At 43.9% G+C, this 19,139-nt stretch overlaps 1 protein-coding gene across 1 annotated transcript in view; it reads right to left on the bottom strand.

Annotated features, from left to right (window-relative positions):
• The window catches only part of LOC138064734 (netrin receptor DCC), a 608,179-nt gene that overhangs the window by 149,388 nt on the left and 439,652 nt on the right, over window positions 1–19,139 (bottom strand). The window contains exons 11-12 of the mRNA XM_068928548.1: window positions 18,882–19,020; window positions 8,522–8,571 (exon numbers count right to left, since the gene is read on the bottom strand). Of these exons, the coding sequence (XP_068784649.1) occupies window positions 8,522–8,571; window positions 18,882–19,020 (189 nt within the window). The remainder of the gene's footprint in view (window positions 1–8,521; window positions 8,572–18,881; window positions 19,021–19,139) is intronic.

Raw genomic sequence — 19,139 nt, 5'->3', positions numbered from 1 at the left:
GGATCTTTCAGCCTCCATGGCGCTTCACAAACTTTAGCTAATTAAATACCTTACCAGGAGCTTTTCACACTTCACAAATACCATGTTGAAATCCAGCTTAACTACCCTGCTACTCCTTCATCCTTGCTATGAAAGGCCACACAGAAATATCATAGGGCAATTTTACGCGCTGGGTTAGCCGAAGTAAGCACTTAAACTTATTACTGGGCTTTCTTGGCTGCTGAGCTCTCAGGCATCTTTGGTACTTACTGCCTCAGATGTCATCTCTGCCAGCAGGTTTTTGGTGGACCGCAACGAAGACACGCTTCATCTGACCGTGTAGCCTAACGGTTATATTACCTCTCTTCCCCCCCAAACGAGCTGCACCATCGGGACTGTTTCGTTACAGATGTGTGTCATCCATCAGTAATTTTGCTACTCTTTCACGCTTTCCAGGTCTCAGTCTTTCCGTCTGTAAAGTGGGATTAGTGCGAGGACCGTGAGGCCCGGCAGCGCGCAGCGGCCCCGCTGCGGCCCCGAACGCGCTCTGCTCTCCGTAACGTCAGCGTACGCGGGTGGCATTCGAGACCCGGCAGCGCCGGGTCGCCGGGGCGGGTTAGCACGACGTGACGCCAAACGCGGTGCTGCTCTTGCCTAACTGCTTGCAAGTATTAGGGTGCTTTTTCCTCTTGCTTCCAGCCCTGCGCCATCCCCCACCGGCCGGATCCAGCTTCTCCAGCCAGACTATACGGTGCAAGAGACAACCACCCTCCAGCACGTTGCAAACCCACCTTCCTCCTTAGGCAGCTTTAAACTTCCCCAAGAAGAGAGAGGAACAATTATAAGCAACGCTCGTTCAGGGTAAGAGTATTCCCCACGCCCAGTGACTCTCATATGATGGAAATCACTGAACAGGACATGTTGCACCTACTTAAAGCAGCCTCTCCAGCCTGACAAAAATTGTTCTTGCTATTGCTTTATCATAAAGGGCCCAATCCAGCCTCATCTCTTAACTTCAGCAAGGCGGTGGCATTACCGCAGGATGATGCATAGCCCACCAGCAATTCCCACGGAGGTTTGGGATGCATTTGTAGCACGTTTTAACGTACGTTTAGTTGCAAAGGAAATTTAAGCTGCTGAGTTAAACGCAGTGTGACAGAACGGTTGATCCCTTTAACGGTGCTGGAGCGTATCGCTTGTCTTCAGCGCAAAGCAGTCGCCAGGCCCAGCTGCCAAGCAGTGAAAAAAATATTTTTTCCAGTAGCAGCATCTGGCTCCTCTGTCTCTCGTCTGTCACAGGGCACCCAAAGGCGAGACTCCTGACGTCTGCATCCTTCTAAGTAGCAGAAATCAATATGGGGACCAAATCAGAGAGAAAGAGAAACTTCACGACATTTGACTGTGAGAGCTTAAAAACGGTAGAGCCTTTCTTAGGCAGATCACCAGGCTGCTGCTAGTTAGGTAGTGATGACTTTAATTTGGAGACCTCTATACATTCTCCAGCAGTGGTAGACCTCTAATGCAAAACTGCTGGCCTAAAGCAAGCATCTTAACTTTCTTTACGTCCCTCTTAGGTCCATGTAAAAGGTACAAGTGGCATGGGACAGACCGAGACTCGGAAAGATGGTCCCCTCCACCTCGCCTAGGAGCACCCAGCTATCTTAGGAGATTCTGCAGCGCTCATCACCTTAGGCGCTGTTCTTCATTACAAAACGTTAACATGTTTGAACATAATTAAAAATGGAGTTAGCTGACGCGATGGTGACCACAGTTTGCCCTTGTCGAGGCTGATCACAAAGTCAAGCTCAAGCTTACGCCAGCGAACCGTGATTACACTTCCAGCCCGCAGGGCCCAGGTGTGATTAGCTGGCCTGCTGCTGGAAGTGGTTTGCCTTCACCTACCTCCCCTGCCCCGCCAAGTCCCAGCGAGCCTCCTGCTTAACTCAAATCTTCACATTTTTGTCCGAACGCAGTAACACTTTGCGGAGCTGCTCAGGTCCAAGTTCCCATAAATATGGAGTGTCTCCAGAAGCCACACATATATATGTGTGTTTAAGCAGTGTGAAATGAAGCGGTATGTTAAGGGTGGAGGTCCTGATACCCACTAGCTTGCCCCTTTTGACAGTAAAATATGCTCGCCTTATCTGCAGAGAGTTCAAAATGTTGCATATTACAAAGACTTTGCCAGGAATAATTGACCACATGAGGCAAAAAGAAGGGGAGAGTTTTGCTCAGTGAATGTTAAACAATTAAATTATTCATACTGTAAAGAACTAAAGGTAATACTCCGCAAAGCGCTGCAAACGTAGAATTCAAGGGTACCATCCACAGCTATTACTAGCTTTATCCAATTTCTCCTACGTTAAGCTTGAAACAAAATCTGGTATTTTCCCAGTGTAAACCGATGCTAAAGATAATGAAGAAACTTCTTCCTGCAGTTTATCTATAGCCCTTTTAAAAATATCAGAAACACAAATTTTGCTTTGCAGAATGATTCTGCAACATTAGGGATAATGCATGCATAATGACCATGAAGTTTCTTTGTATTTATAGATACACATTTTCACACACACACACACACACAAGAAATGACAGAAAAAAAAAAAAAGATTCCTTACCTTGCTCTTGACTTTCACCAGGAGAATCCTACAGGTTATGTTCTCAGACCCCAACATAACTACAGTTATGAAAAATCTTAATCCATAATCAATCCCTGTTCTTTTGAGTGGAAGTATATCTATCCGTGGATTAAATCACTACTCAGTATGACCAAAGGAAATCTGCTCCTACACTTACAATTACTTCTTCAGTTTTCTGTGTTTTTTAAAATGGGAAGAAGAAATAAAGTAACAGATTTTTGAATGGATAAATCGGACAGCTATTTATAAAGTTCAGATTTGCTAATTATTAACATGTATCAAACATTTAAAAATACAGAAAGTAGAAACCCACCAATATTTAAAGCAAGGAATTTAGGAAGTAAACAAATACATAAATAGCATTGGTTCTGCGAGCAGGAGAAGCTGATGCCGACAGTTCTTTGAGGAAACTCTGTTCATCTATCAAACATTGTATATGCCCTGTTTCTTGAGCAAAGGAGAATTTTTAAATAGAAGAAATCAGAAAGCAATCCCTTATTTCCCATTAGAAACAATTCACGTTTCACTAACTTTTTCTAAAAAGCAAGGAGAGAAAGGGTTAGTTTTTGTGTTGAATTTGATTCATGCATAGAATTTCAAGTGAACCAAAATGCATACATATGTATGTGGCACATGGATATACACTTTCCCTGCCGTTGCTCTCCTTCTCTAAAATACATACTGAAAATGATTAACTCATGAGAAAAAAATCCAGAATAACCCCAAGCATGTAGAAAGATTTTGGCCAGGGAATTGTATTTATGTCACAGTCATCATCATTATTAATCCTGATCTGACCGAGGGCTCCAGTCACAGCGTGCCATCAATATTAAGCAATAATCATGATAATAGCAATTCATATCAAACATCTTCCATTTCGTGGCCATCTCCGTTATGTTATTAAATTAATAGATCTGTCAGCACCGAAGAAAAATAGCATAAAGACAGAAATCTTATTAAGCTAGAGATAAAATTTTAAACAATTCTGGAAACCACCACAGCAAGCCTTTGGTCTCTTTTGCGTGCTACTGCAATCCAGTTAGTGAACTATGATGGTTATTTAGCTACTTGTTCTGATTTAATCAGCTTGTGAATTCTAAGTGTTTAATTGAATTAGTTCTCAGTGACTGCTGCCAAGTTAGAAGAGAACTAAGAAGAATATGATCACGACAAAAACAGACTGCAGAAGCACAATATTTTTGATTACTACAGCCTTTGACAAGAGTGGGAAACGGCACACAGCTCACTGCAACAACAGCGGCTTAGTTGTGCCTCAACCACAAATGCCACAGGACTCATACTTCAAAAGAATGGGCAAACGCGTTTTTGGGGGCATGGTCTTTGAAGTTGGTTGCTCTGTTTGAAAACTCTTTTTTTTCTTTGATTTAGTGAGCCCAGTTCATTTCTGCTGTGTTTGTTCCTTCAAAATTACCTAAAAGTAGATGTTTAAGCTCTATTCCAACTGTATGAAGATGTGCTGATATGGAAAGGTATACGCACTTCTCTGCGCCTGTACTGCCCATAGGATTAAGCCCAAAAGTGTCCAAATGGCTCCTCACCTCTTTTTGTCTCTAATAAGGGGCCACATTTCATACGCACACTCCTAAAATACCTTTTCATACTGGTATTATTTCACAAACGGTGCCAGCTTGAGAGCTCAGAGCAACAGGCTTTCCCCATTAACCGAGGGACCGTTTGGGAAGCGCTGGCTCTCACCTGCGCAGAAGACCCCTTTTGGAGCTCAGCTGAGAGGCAAACAGGTCCTGCAGACTCCCGCTCCCCACACTCCACCCTTGCCCCAAGCTCCAGACGATCAAGAAACGTTCGCATTACCACTAACTTGGGGCTCCAGTACTGACACTGGCTCACAAAGAGGACTGAGATACATTTGTTTTGCCCATCACAAAGCAGCAGCCCTGCCAAATGCACTTAGATAAATACTTAAATCCATCTTTGTCTACCATAGCACTTACACCTGCAAGTTAATATCCCACTGAGACTCCCAACATTTAGTCCTCTGTGATTGGGAACATGAAGACAACCTCTGATTAGGGCAGAAAGGGGTTAGATTTATTCCCACTTAATCCTCTCCTATCCCACAGCAACAGAAACAGCATCTGTACAACACACCTCTATCTGTAAGGACCGATATGAAAAAATTAATACAATAACATACCTTAGGGTAGGAGTATCCATAGCCCATCCCATGCAGCATTATACCCTACAGATTATTTTCCTGTTTTTGTTTTAAATGCTTTAAATTTGAATGACCATTACAGAAGGTCACAAAACATGATCAACTGCTCTGTGACATTCTCCCTTCAGAATAAGTAAGAAAAAGTAAACATCAAGATTTGGAACAAGATGTTCCAAGACACCAATGCCCTTTGGGTCGTACATGTAAGAGCAATTTAAAAGTAACTTGGACTGGGTGTATTTAAAAAAAAAAACATTCAGAACAGACATTTGATTTCACGAAAACAAGAAGTGGAAGAGAGAGATCAACGTGACAGGTACTCAGTGCTCCTAGCAAATCAGCAATCGCATAAACGCTCACCCCTGTCAGCGAGCTCTGGGCTCCTATTCACTGCTAACTGTGCAAATGGAAATCTCTGAGGAGTATGTCCATGGGGCCAGTTTTGTTCTGAGAGATCCTGATAAGACAAAACTTGTGGGGTTTCTTGTGCCTTTCCTCCACTAAATGGGCCTTTCCCATGTACATGGGCCCAGTATTGAAATGAGCTACAGAATATAAAAGCTTATATAGCTTCAATAAATACAAGGTATGAATAGAAAGAAAAGGAATAAGCTCAAATACATTTCATAATATATTAGGAACTAGCATTCAATGAATAGGAAGCATAATTAAAACCTATTATATGGTATTCTGATATTATATTAGGAAATAATATCAACTGACTTCATCAACGGCATGGAATCGTTAAAAATATTTTTCAAGAATGTAAACATACTGGATTTAAGTAAAATGAATACACCTTTTCAAACAAAACAAATGTCTTTGTTGGAATGACAATCGATCTACCTATGGGTGGTGTATATAACCTGCCAGTAACATATTTCTTTCCCGCATTGCCTGTCACCGAGAAGAGCTCTGCTTCTCTTTATTCTAGGAGATCATTCCTAGTTAACCAAACTGCACTTCTGTTTATTGAAGATGTTAATCTGCAATCAGGGAACAATTTCTGCTTGTTCACCTAAGTTTAAGTGATACTACTGCTGCTGAAGCCTCACTGGAAAATCACGACTTTTCTTTAAAACGCTTTTCTTTTCACCTCAGTTCTTATTCCAACATTATCTTGAAAGGCAATGAGGTTTATTAGATTATGTTGTGCGTGAACACCTATATCTTTGCCTGTCCACTCGAGTAGCTGGGTAATGATTTTCATCCTTCTGCCCAGTTCACTTAAACACGAGGCATAAAGGTCTTGGGGGTTACATTCAGCATGGATCCGGAGCAGGAGGAGGCCAGCCTGTCCTTGAGGTGGCACGCCAGCAGCAGCGCCGGGAAGCTCGGCTGCACCTCCCTCCGGCTGACCTGCCGGGGACCCCAGTGCTGCTAACGCACTTCAAACATACACCAGCCACAACATCCAGAGGAACCTAGCTTCATTACTTCAGATGCTCACGGCATTACAGATTTCTGCATGTGATTAACTCTATTGCTCAATTATAATTTCCCAGATAGCAATTTCCGTCTTGAATGCTATTCAGTGATCTTAATAACTGAGCAAAAACGGCTTGATAAAAATAATCAGGATTTTATTCACACACAGTTCTACTTTGTACAGTAAAATATCACAGAATCCTATTGAGACTGATGCATATATTGATATACACACATATTTTACTTATACTAACTATGTAAGCCTCCAAGAGATTAGAATGCATGGTTTCGCTAGGATTGGCTGATTTGGAATATACCGTTTTGCATTACGTCTGTTTGTATCTTCTCATGTCTATGTTGAAATAAGGTACAAAAAAAAGCTAACTGAAAATGAAAATGTTTGTCTGGGAGAATTTCTGAGATACTCAGATGTAATTCTATTCAATTGTTGAGCATGCAAGAAAAAGGAGAAGAACTCCTTACAAGATTTCAAAAATATTCTTTTGATCCCTTCAAATTTTTATTTAAATAAAACAAAATAAGTATGTTTTGCCTCATTCATTTGACCTCGATAGTAGTAAAGTAAAAACTGAAATGCTAATTCTAAAGGATCCTATGGAGTAATAACGGAAGTAACAGAATACAGTGCAACAAGAATGGCCTGAGAACTTGCAACGCATAAAACGCTTCTTTACCTTTACAACTAGAAGTTAGGAAAAGTGTGGCTCAATACTTTCTTTAAGCTTCTTTTTTCTCCAAAAAGCGAGTTGTGTCTTTGCTTCCCAAAGACCTTTAGATGTTTCTCAGAAACATCTTCCTGTCCCAGGCGCAGACACACCGGGGGTGGCTACAACCGAATGTCCAGGATTAAATTGGAGCACATTCACAAAAGCCCCGAGTATTTACCCTGTGTACGAAGCTACTGGTGCCCAGAAAACCCACACGGAAGAGGGCGATTCACACAACAGCCTTGCTTCTACGACACTAACGCACATGCAAGTTTTGAAACTCGAAGGAGAGCCTGAGTGAGCCCAAAGCAGACAGCGTCTTATGTGAACAACAGGAGTTTGTGGAAACAAGTAACCTTTTGATAAGCACAATTACACCTGGTGGACTCTATTCTCTGATGGTACTAATTAACATAGCTCCAATAAAGGCATTCAGTAAGGATAACAGTGCCAGTTTTAAGGGCTATTTAGTGCTCAGGTGTTTAATATTTATGCCTAGATACCTCTCCGGTGTCACACGTTCTGCAGGCAAAATAAAAGCAATTGTACCCATAAAAAATTACTTCTAGATGTTGAAAAATGAAGGAGAACATGGATAGCTAACTGTATTTTCAGTCCCCGATGTGTTTTGTTTAGACGAGAGAGAGCAGAAGAGAAGTCATGACCAGACAATGCAGCAGAAAAGCAGAAATTCAGTCAAGTGCCCACAGCACATAGTTTACCTGGGACTAAGCTTCCTGATACGTAAACGTACAACGTCAGAATCTGCAGAGCTTGATTTAAGGACTTTGAAAGCCTTAACGCATCACCACGCAGGATGTGCAAAGCAGTATTACTGGCAACGAAGGCCCCGTCTACCAGAAAAGCGAAGGAGACCTTGGCTGGCTTGCCTTCTTCGTCACAAACTGGACTTGAAACAAGCCACCGAGCCTCGCTGTCGTTATGTGGGGTTTTTTTTCCGTTACCCAGCGATTACAGGATACAATCAGCACCTTCCCTCTACACCCTCAGAAGAGAGGCCGAGTTGCCTTCTGCAGGACGGCTGCCCCTTCGCCAGCTGCCGCACGGGCTGAGCTGCCTTCCCGGTGACGGGCTGCCCTGAATCGTGAATCCCAGATTGAAAAACACAAGAACAACACCCGAGCAAAAGCAGTGGAAGGAGCAAGCCCTTCTCTGCTTCTTGGACTCAACAAGAAGCCGGCCAAACCCCATTCACCAGCAATTCATAACCGTTCTCATCTGCTAGACCCGTCCTGGGAGGAGGGCTGCTTTCCTAATGAAGCAGCTCTCGGGCGTTTGTGGTATTGTGGCCTGTGGAAAGGAACAGAAATAAAATGCCTACCGAAATGACTGGCACAAAAGAAAGCAGCAGGGAAGCGAAACGGTCAGCTCAGCTAATGAGGAAGGACGCAGGGATAAACGCGGCGAAGCGCTGGGCGAGCTTCTGAACGTTTCCCTTTGTGAACGCAAAATCTACGCAAAATAGGGGTGCCTATACATCCAGGCAGGACGGCATGCGCACGCGAGCTGCTGAATGGTGGCAGACTTACCCTCGAATTAACCACTTCCAAGGAGACGTTCTGAGGCATCGCGCTCGGTACTAAAAGGGAAGAAAACACAAAAAAGAAGGGAAATACTGCCATTAGTGTCCTAAGTCAGAATAGGTTACATCAAATACTTCTCTTTTTGGAAGGAAACGAGCGTCGCTTTTCCACCTAGTTTATAATCTGATCACAACCGTGCAGATAATCCAGGTGGCACTTCAGAGGTCCCCCAGAGAGATAAAAACCAAACGCATCTGCTCATTTCTTCTCATTTCTGATAGACCTATTAGTGAGCTCTTTAGAGAGCCAGGCAGCAGCTTCCCTGCTGTGAGACCAAATACTTGAATTCAGTTATTTGTTATAAACTTGGTCAGAAATAACAAGTACACGTGGCAGTTCCTCTGGTTTTTATGTACTAAAATCGGTGTATTTCAAGAACACATTTTGTACAAACAGACCAGGGCGTTCCCCTCTCATTAGCACCAGCTCACCCCTTTTTGCTGTGATGCCTAAGGAGGAATAGAAAGGAGACTTTGTCTTCAGATACTGTTAAAAACAGGCATTTTACATTAAAACGCTTTACTTGTCATACATATGATAATTCACCCTGGCTTTATACAATTAAACTTTGTTACATCCACCCTAATACACTTCAACTCTTAAATGTGTCTAATACCTACTCAATACATGGTCTTACAAAGGTTCTTCATGAGGCATTAATGAGATGGTCTGACATCCACAGCCTTAATTAAAACAAATGGTTCTGAGTCAAGTTTTTTTTTTCCATTTAAAACACTCCTTTAACTTCACAGTTCTCTCCAGCTATGGTCACAGGAAAAGCCTGTGCAGCGCACATTCATTCCCCTGAGACTCAGCCCTGCCAAGGCACTGTGAAGGATGCATTCGTACCAGTGAGACACTGGACACCAGCAAATGCGTGCCATATATATGGTTGATTGGGTCATTAGTAACTAATTATTTACAGACAACATTTCTTCCTGTTTTCCACTGCATCGCTATATATTTCTGTTTCCAAAATGCTTGTGCAAGAACTGGTCAGACGTGTAGTTCTCCAGCAGATGGCAAACATTAATTCAACAGCTGAGGAGCTAAGAGCTTTAAAAATAAGTTTTTAGTTCCTGATGCATCAGCTCCCTGACCTAAAGTTTTATTTTCCTTTTGGAGAACTAATGCCTGCTGGCAAACCCAAGCTACTCAACACTTGAAAGGCAGGGATATTGCTTACACTTACAGGAGGGAGGCCCCGAATTTGGGGGAGGGAGAAAGCTAAAAAGGGATCATGGTAAATACCCGGTGCTTCAATAGGTAAAACCCTAGGAGTTGGAATCCATCCACACTAGAAATAGGGCATATCTTTGTTTTCATCTTCTTCCACAATCATTGAAAATTGCTGTTGAGGAGTGTGGTGCATTTATCATTGAGTAGAATCTATATGTTAAGTATCTTTGAAAACCTTTTATGCTGGCCAAACCTTGAAGGATCAAGGCTAGAACGAATTGCTGAAGCTCTACGCACTGTACCGCATGGGAGGACACAACGGGTCCAGCTCGCAGTATGTCTGTGCCATCTTTATAAGCTGCATTTCGAAGCCAGCTCTGGCCCATGGTGCAAGCGGTGCCGACTGGCTCTCCACTGGTGTCCAGCACCCTCTGCAACACACGGGCTGCGTCTACCGCGGGAAGCCCCCGCTGACCTCAGCCCTGTGCATCTATAAATAATGGAATTGGTGCTAATACGCGAAACACACCCATACAGTTGTTAAACAAAAGGACCACAGCAGTGAAGGTAAAGGATACTTCCCTAGATCACTTTAAACAGCTCTGGTCATACAATTCCTAGGCACATTCACTTCCAGTAAACAAATCCCCAAAGTGCAGCATTTTGTAGCGTCCTTGATGCATGCTAGTATTTAAGGATTTAAGTCAGTCCGATTTAAGTCATCTGTCAGAGCAAATAAGAAAATCATGTTTTAAATACAGGTGACAACATAGCAAAAGTAACAACAGCCAGCTAAACAGGCATGTCCCACTGTCAGCAATGTCCCACATTAACACGGCTGTCCTTCACAAAAGCTCTGTGAAGGATAAAAAGAAAAAAGGATGCATTTGAATCACAATAATCTAAAAACTCGTTGCTTGGAGGCAAGGGGACAGTGAAGGGTTTGGTAAGGAATACTGAAACTCTTCCTCAGTCTGGAGACTCCAAATTGCAGAGATTTGCCTTTGGGAAAGATACCATGCAAGCAATTATCTGAATCCATTGTGAATCCCTTAAAATGACAGCTCAGGCTCTGGTCCTTCTTGCTTATGCTGCCACAGCTTGATTTGAAGATACGTTTTCCGGGAATATTCATCACTAACTCGATATTCTGGCTTTTAAACACCCAGGAGTGTTTTTCCATCAGAGCAGACAGCACGCGCGGAAGGAGGGACTTGAGCGTCCGGCTCAGCTCTGCCATGACCTGCCAGGCACCCACGGGCAAACTGTTTCACCCTTTAGCTTCCTTTCTGTCTCTTCAGATTAGAAGCTTTAGAAGTTATTTGGCTTCTTAAGTGCAGGGATTATTCACTATTTGTTTCTATGCTGCCCAATACAGTGGAAAGTTGATCTAACGTGTTGCTAGTACAACCACGGCACCAGCAAATAGTGCAGGAGACACTCCATCTCCCTGATGCCCCCTAACACAAAGGAGACGTCGCTGCTCACAGCTGCCTCATTTTGAGAAATATCAGGCAAAAACAGTGTCTCTCTGCAATGTACTCAATATTCCAAGGCAAAAGAACAGCAAGTAAGATTTTTTTTTTTTTTGACATTTCTGAACTAACTGGGTATGGCGAGTAGCTGATATCTCCCAGAAAAGTCTGTTTGCATTGGAGAATATTCGTTCTTGTTTATGAGGGAGTCAGAACTGCTTAAAGCGCCAATCCGCCTCATCTGGAATTGCTCCCTCGTCTCCCCTCTCCCCAAGCTCGTCTCGGTGGTGCCTGCGGCCACCGAGGGACACAGCTGGGAAAAGCGCGAACGGGCATAAAGTCATTTTCTGCCGGTGGGGTGAGATTCCCTTGGGTGCTGAGCTGACCCACAGGACTTCTCCGGTTTGGCTCTCACAGCAGTCCCCTGTGGCTCAGAGACCCGAATCTGACCAGCATCATGCGAAGAACGTGACTTCCGAGTCATGATACGTTTCCATGTCACAAGCAAATCAAACTGGTGTGGTTTGGACCAGCAAATTAAACTCCAAAGCCTCTATCATAATACTTAGTCACTACCACCTTAAGTCTTCTCTTGTCATCGCTGACTTTTACATATGACCAATACTAATTGCCAGTATTTCATATAATTCCCTTATCAGACAAATTTTTCTTCATTTTTCTTTTTGTTTGTCTTTCTAATTATTTTGATTATTTCTCTTTCGTCGCTGCTTGTCACATTTCCCAATTTAGTTTCATATACAACCCAGCGAACACACTTTTCATCCCTTCTTCCAGACCTTCAATCATACAAGAAATAAAGCCAGACCAGACCCAGCATCAAATTCAGAATCACTTTCTCAGCAATATTGTCCATCTTCATTCCTTGTTCCTTCTTCAGTCGAGGGGATATTTTGTATTGCCAAGAGATTCTGATTTAATATTTCAAGTTACACAACAATCAGAGGATTCTCCTACCAAACTAAGCCTTTACAAGGTTACAATTACCTTCTCCAGTTTTACGCCTTGATCAAATGAAGAAATTGGATGCACCTGGAAAAATTTGTTTTTTGTTTAGTATTCACAGCTTAATTATACTATTGGAAAATGGAGCAGGATTCACTTTATCTACCATTAGCCCCAAGATTGTCAATGAACAAAGACAGCACCATCCAGAGCTAGGGCCAACCCCTCCTAAGCCAAGGCAAGACATAATCCTCCCTAGGTAAATGGAAAGGCCCCCCCCCCCGCCCCACCAAGAACTGCAGAGCAGCACACGCTGCTGCTGCAAAGCAGACACAAGGGTCTGTAGAGCACATGCTGCCAAGACACGTGGGGAGAGGTTAGCAGCTGGCAGGGAGAAAGGAGGAGGTTGGGACGTGAAGGTTGTGTTGTGATTGCACCAGGTGGGGCCCAGAGAACCACCCTGAACTTATAAAGTTTCTAGAACTACGTTTATAAAGTTTCTATAAATGAGTGTTCAGATTCTACTTGGAGTAGGTTATTGTTCAGACGATAGTCTATCGGGGTGAGAAGCAGCACACTGATGCAGTGCATCAGCCCCCTCTCTACAATACCAAGGCCAGCAGGACTGCAGACTTCCTGCACGTGCTCATCACAACAGCTGCTGCACGTCTCGCTCATAAACAGGGCGCACAGCAACTTCTTTAGAGAAGCGTTGTGAGGTTACATGTAGGCTGGCAAGGCATTGCGATAAAACAATATTATTGCAATCGTATTATTAAGTGAAATTAGAAAAGAAACATCCAGTTGCCCATCAGATGAATCCATGGTGTTGGTGCTTCCACCCCATTGGCCGAGCTGAGACAAAGTCTCCCCCCCGCATCTATCTTGCCTTTTCCAGCATCCTGGTCCCCAGGATGCTATTTTGGGGGTGGCTCCTCTGAACTGCTCTGGGGCAGGCACTGGATCGGGCACCCGCACCAACAGGCTCAGGAGTGAGCTGGGACGGAAGAGGACCAGACTCCAGCCCTGATCCAACAACGACAGAAACGTTCACGCAAAGGGAACGAGACTCGCTGGCTTCAATGGGGACGCAGCTCACAAATCCCCTCCGTGATTGTCTCATTTGATCCACATGTTTCCCCAAAAGTTTTCAGTGTTGACGATTGTTCGCACCAAATAATACTTTTGTCCAAAAATTCCTACCTAATTCTTGCAGGGGATGCAGGGGCAGGTGGACATGAACCTGTAGGTGTTCCAAAAACATAAAGACAGATAATATATTTTGCAGGGCATTTACTATACTTGAGAGGTTTGACTACCAGGGTGATATAGTAAGAGAATTTATCCCTGAGAGACTGCCAGCAAGGATGACTCTTGTATCAGGCTCGTCCATGCTTGCGGCTCGAACCCGCGCAGGTTCTGCTCACGCCCCGCTGTGAACGCTCTAACAGCCTCCTCGGCCTCGGTTGCTCTCCCAGCTCACATGCACGCACACGAATAGCTACTGATAGCTGAAAAACTTCACAGGCTGTCTCCTGTGTCAAATCAAACGTCAATCTTTAATTTTTACTTTTAAAAAAATGCATTTATATTATAATTATGGATATAAATGATGTTTAAATCAAGTAGTCAGGAAGCATGAAATAAGCCTGTCTGCCAATTGCCGGGATTAAATGCATTTTGATAAATTCATAAGCATCATAACTCAAAGCATTTATGAAACAGCATGCAACTTGGCCAAATATTAACTGAGCTGTACTTTAAACCAGAAACTAAACATTAAAGATACAATATTTTCCTTGATCTGGTAAATTGTTTAAGTCCAGGATTCTGCAGTTCCTGGACTTGAACAAGCTATACTAAATCCCTTTGATCGGAGCATGCTTCTTAGACTATAGATTAGATCCCAGACCTTCACAGACAATTTCTGTCTACAGACCTGTGGGGAAATAACAGCATAGGCTTTTTTTGTGAAACTATGTACCGTGTCATACGCTCTAAGCAAAGGAATCACACCAGAAAAATAGCCCACTCAAGCGCACACACTCTTACGAGAGAGACTTTAAAACGATCCTGTCATTTTTACAAGGCAGGAAATTCAGACAGACCAACCTTCAAGCTTTTTCTGCCATTTTTGACTTTTAGTTCTGTTTCAAACTAGTTCTTAGAAAAACGAAAAGGGAACGGCTCCTCTTTGAGCGCTGCCCATCTCCCTGGACTTAGACATGAAGACAACATGAAGCACAAACTAAATGGAGTTGGTAGTGAAAATCAAAGTGCTAATCGTTATATTTTCATCCAGAGGCGAAAGCACTACTCAAGAACTGGGAAACCCAGTTTCTGTCTTTTCACCAGCACTGGATCCTAACTGATAAGGCCTGCCAACTTTTAAGTGAAGGTGGAGGATGGATCGCAAGCCAGAAGCCTTGCGGGGCACATGGGCTGGGGCTGCCAGCCAAGGGGAGCGGAGAGCGGCAGCACCACAGAAACGAAACCTGCCTGGAAAGGAGATGTGAATACGCTGACCTACTAGCTTTCTCCTTCCTTTATCTCTCCATCTAGGAAATAGGACAGATTAAATGTCGTCTTCTCTCTCCCCTGTGTAGGCTGTTAGCTCTCTTGCGTGGGAAAAAGCTCTCTTGCTTTTTCATCAAGCACCCTCAGGCAGAATGGGCCTTAAGCTTGGAAACGGTCACTGTGGGACCGTAAAAAAGCAACTGCAGTACGTTTTGGTGTTGCAGACTTGAACTTTATCAGTTACAGCCTCCCTGTGCTGGCTGCCTCCTTTCCTCCTCTGTGATGAGCACATGTGCACCAGCTCAGACCGCTGCGCCATTCGCTTGCAGCTGGTGAAACACCAGCTCCTGTCCCAGCCGCTCCGGACAGCCAAAGCGGCTTTCTGTGTCAGAGACTGAACCGGTTCCAGGTAGACCCAGAATAAGGATGAAAAGATACCCTACAGTTCTCTTCTCTTCTTCCATACTGCTCCAAATCCTTCATTTTACCCTTCTGTACTTTCACTCCCATGTGGGCTTTAAGCCCTGTGTTTCGTTGGGTGGCTTGGTTTCAGAGCAGGGGGAAGGATTTGAAAGAACAAAATTAAAATTAACTCTTGCTTAACTGTTCCTGCCCTTGGACATTCCAGTTTCCGACCATCTCCTAGATATTAAAGAACATGACAGCATCAGAGAAGGAGCAGAGCAGCCTGGCTACGATGCAGAATGCCGGCTTAGGCAGCTTGCTAGAGAGAGAAAGGCACAACGAATTTGAGTACAAATGTGCCTTCATTCGTGGTCATCCACAGGATGTCCTCTGTCATGCTTGTCTGCCCATTCAGGCTCTCCAAGAAGGCTTTTGGAAGAAGTAAGTCCAAACTTCACTCACCTGCTGGCCATCAAAACTGGAACTGGCTAATAACGCAGAGATAGCACCAGGACACCCAAACACTTGCCCCTGAGGGGCACCTTCAAACCATAGGAAGGCTGGAACCAACCGACTTCATTGCAGAACAGACTTCAGCTTAAATAAATAGGAAAACAAATGCTTTCTTCTTCCAGATTCCCAAAACGAGGGCAACTATGCACCATATTCCACTCCTGTTTTCCGGAACAGTCTCACAAAACCCTTCTCTTTAGTGATGATTTTTGTTCCCAGACAGGTGAAGCATTCTGAAACACTTGCAGAGGATAATTTTCAGGCTCATGAATAACAGTCTCTCCCTTTCTCACTTATGATGACATTTAAAACCAAAGTGGAGTACAGGGCCACAGTTCTACACTTCACAGTGTGAATTAAATCTACATACATTATGCAAAATATTCATTTTCACTTGTTTTCCTTTTGTTTTTATAATTATAAGTGTGAAGTAATTTATTCTGCCAAGATCCAGTCTGTATTACAACGGAAAACTGAATTAGATGGGTAGACATAAGCAGCACTTGAAAAAATATTGCAGAGGTGTCAAATGTAAAATAATAGCACCAAATGAGCTGTGGGGATCGCAAATGACTCTGCTAAAGACACTGTAACGACAGTCTGGAATACCATAGACTAAAACAGCACGACAGATCCAAGAACTCCCTGCATTCTCACCCCCTGCCCCGGGCACCTGGGTTCCTGCTCGCTCTTTCAGCCCCTCCACGTTGGCCCCGATGTCCCTCTTTGAAGGTATCTGTTTTAGAAGCTTCAAACTCCTCCACTCCTGCCTGAGCCAGGGGCTCCAGTGCCCTATCCCAGAGTGGTCAGATGTGTCTTTTCGGGTCGGCGTGGCTTCTCCCTTTGCTTCCCCATGCCGTACTGGGCTCCCCATTTCACAGACTCCAGCTGCCCACGGCACTCACCAGCTCCTCTGGCTTTCCTCCTGTGCACATGCCTCCACATCTACCTTCTCCTTCCTTCCCTGCCCATGTTGTTTATTTCTGAATTAAATTTTGGGGAGCGAGGTTCAACCTTTCTAAAATATCCCCCAAAGCAGACATTTCTGAAACACTTTCGGAAACACTTTACATTGCCTGTCAATTCTCCTGTCTTCTACCAAACTGTCCTTGGACTGGTGTCCCCACAGGGTTTGGCAGTGTCCTGCCAGGGAGAAGAAGAGAGAAGGAGAAGCAGCTGCCAGGACCCGCCTGCCTGCCTGGCTCAAGAGCGCTTCTTTTGACCCCAAGGCAGCCCCACAGCCAGTGGCTTGTATATAAATGCTCAGCTTAAAGCATCCCTTTCTGAATGTGCTTTCCCCTGTTCTGCTCCTCTCAAGGTCACGTGGGCTGCCAGCAAGATGCAGAGCATGGGTGAACGTGGGACACCAGCACCTCGACAGGGAGTGAGCAGCCAGGAGGTAGGACACAATTTCCATGGGTGACATCAGCCCCTTGTGCGACCCAGAGACAACTGCCAAAGTGCTCTCCGCTGTAGCTACATTAAACAAATGTCAGAGCTTTGCCAATGCCATGATGCCTCCCTTGTCTTCTGATTTGCTCCAAGATCTACATGGCCTCCACTAGTGTTACACAGAAGCACATATGGATTTTTTTTTTCAGTTGATTAGATGTAGCATTCGGAAATACTGGGTCACCAGGCAGACAAACAATCAGACAGACAACTGTCATTCTTAAACTCATGCAACGACCTCCGTTGTTTTGGGTAGAACAATAAGGGACAGTTGTTATCTTTACAATAAAATTAGATACAAATTTGTAAATATAAAGGGACAAAACTCCGACACTCTGGTTCTCCGTTCCCGTGTTTTGTTGTAGCACCTATCTACAGTATGGAGAGCACCAGCAGTATCTGTATTACATGCTGCAGCTGAAGTAGCACCGTCTTTGGTTACTGGGCATGCCAGGCAGTGGTGAAGAACATGCTGCTTAGCACAGGTCACGCTTCTCGGGGGGGAGAAACGCCTAGCTAATTTGACATAGCTAGTTGAAGTCCACAGCAGCACGTTTCTTGTCTGTTCTCAGAATTTATAACCAAGAGTAAAAATAAACATTTTTTGCCATTTTTTTACGTCAGTGATCCAAACAGAGGATAGGGCAACTGGAACTCCCATATCTTCATGTATTAACGTGAATGAATAGAAACTTTACAATTTTCATCAGAATGAAAACTAACTGTCTGTAAATCTCACTTTAAAAGCTTAAGTTGACACTTTTTACAGCGTCTTTAAACAAAATGCTGGCGTGGATAAAAATCTTTTAACCTTTCTTTTAGAGCTTTCTATTTCCTCCAATTATAGGTCTCAGTTAGCTTGCAACTGGCATGTCACTGACGATTTTGGAAGTAATTACATCGAACCGCCTTTGGATCTGGTTGCTAGTTTATAAACTCATCACTCCATTTAATCTTTATCCCCCCAATAAGTATCAGCTATTCTCTTTTATCTGGTAGGACTCTATTTCCTTCTAAAAATGTCAAGAACTGTCTGGCAGCAAAAACTATTCAGAGACATCAGCACGGTCTGACTGACAGAAATCCTGGGCTTTGTATGCACAATTCCTACGGAGAGAATTTGCCTTTCATTTAGATGGTTTTTACACTTTTGTAGACCAAACGACTTCAATAATGCTTTAGCCAGCTATGGCGATCAGGCCCACTGATTTCAACAGGAGTCAGGCGTGTAGAAGTTTTTGATATCAGACCCAACTAAGCGCTTCCAAATTCAAAATAAAATTCAATTTATCACTTGCAGCATGCAAGGATGTCACGAGGAATGACAGTGCAACCATCGTGACTGAACAGAAATTGAAACACAGGCACATTTTCTAGTGCAGCGTTTAAGACACAAGGAAAATCTAGGCAGTTTTTATTCAAATGCAACTATAATAAAACAGACAAAATTTGCTGTAGAAAGCTTGATACCTGTGCCTAAGTTGAGGAGAAAATAAAGACTGCAGTATGCTACCCCAACAGTTAGATATAAGAAAAATGAACTGAAGTGATTATCATTGGAGATGATCACTAGCTTACTGGGTACCACTGCAGGTAGATATTGAATCTTTTATTTCTCTGCAAGAACCCTGCAGATTCAATGAGCTGCTCATTTCATTGCCATCACTTCTGAAGAGACAGGGCTATGGCACAGCTCCTGGAAGAAAGCGGCTCGAGACGAGAACGGACAAATGCAGCCCCCCAGGAGGCACCTGCCTCCCTTCGCCCCCGGTCCGTCCTGGGACCTCCTGGCCTGAACTTACCGTCAGAAAGCGTCGTGACCGCGATCTCTTCGGTGGACACACCGGGGCCGTAGCGGTTGTACGCCAGGAAGCGCACAGTGTATTCCGTGAATTTCTTCAGCCCTTCCAGCCTGTAGGAGAGTCCGTCGACCTCGATATTCTGAGCACACAGAAATGATCCACTGTTACTAAGTGGGAACATTAAAGCGAGTGTGACAGTGATGCCGAGGGATGAGCGGATTAGAGATGAGCTTTTCACTCTTTCAGAAGTAGAGCTAA

The sequence above is a fragment of the Struthio camelus genome, chromosome Z (genome assembly GCF_040807025.1).
Source record: "Struthio camelus isolate bStrCam1 chromosome Z, bStrCam1.hap1, whole genome shotgun sequence".
Taxonomy (NCBI): Eukaryota; Metazoa; Chordata; class Aves; order Struthioniformes; family Struthionidae; genus Struthio; species Struthio camelus.
This window is presented reverse-complemented; position numbering and strand designations above follow the sequence as displayed.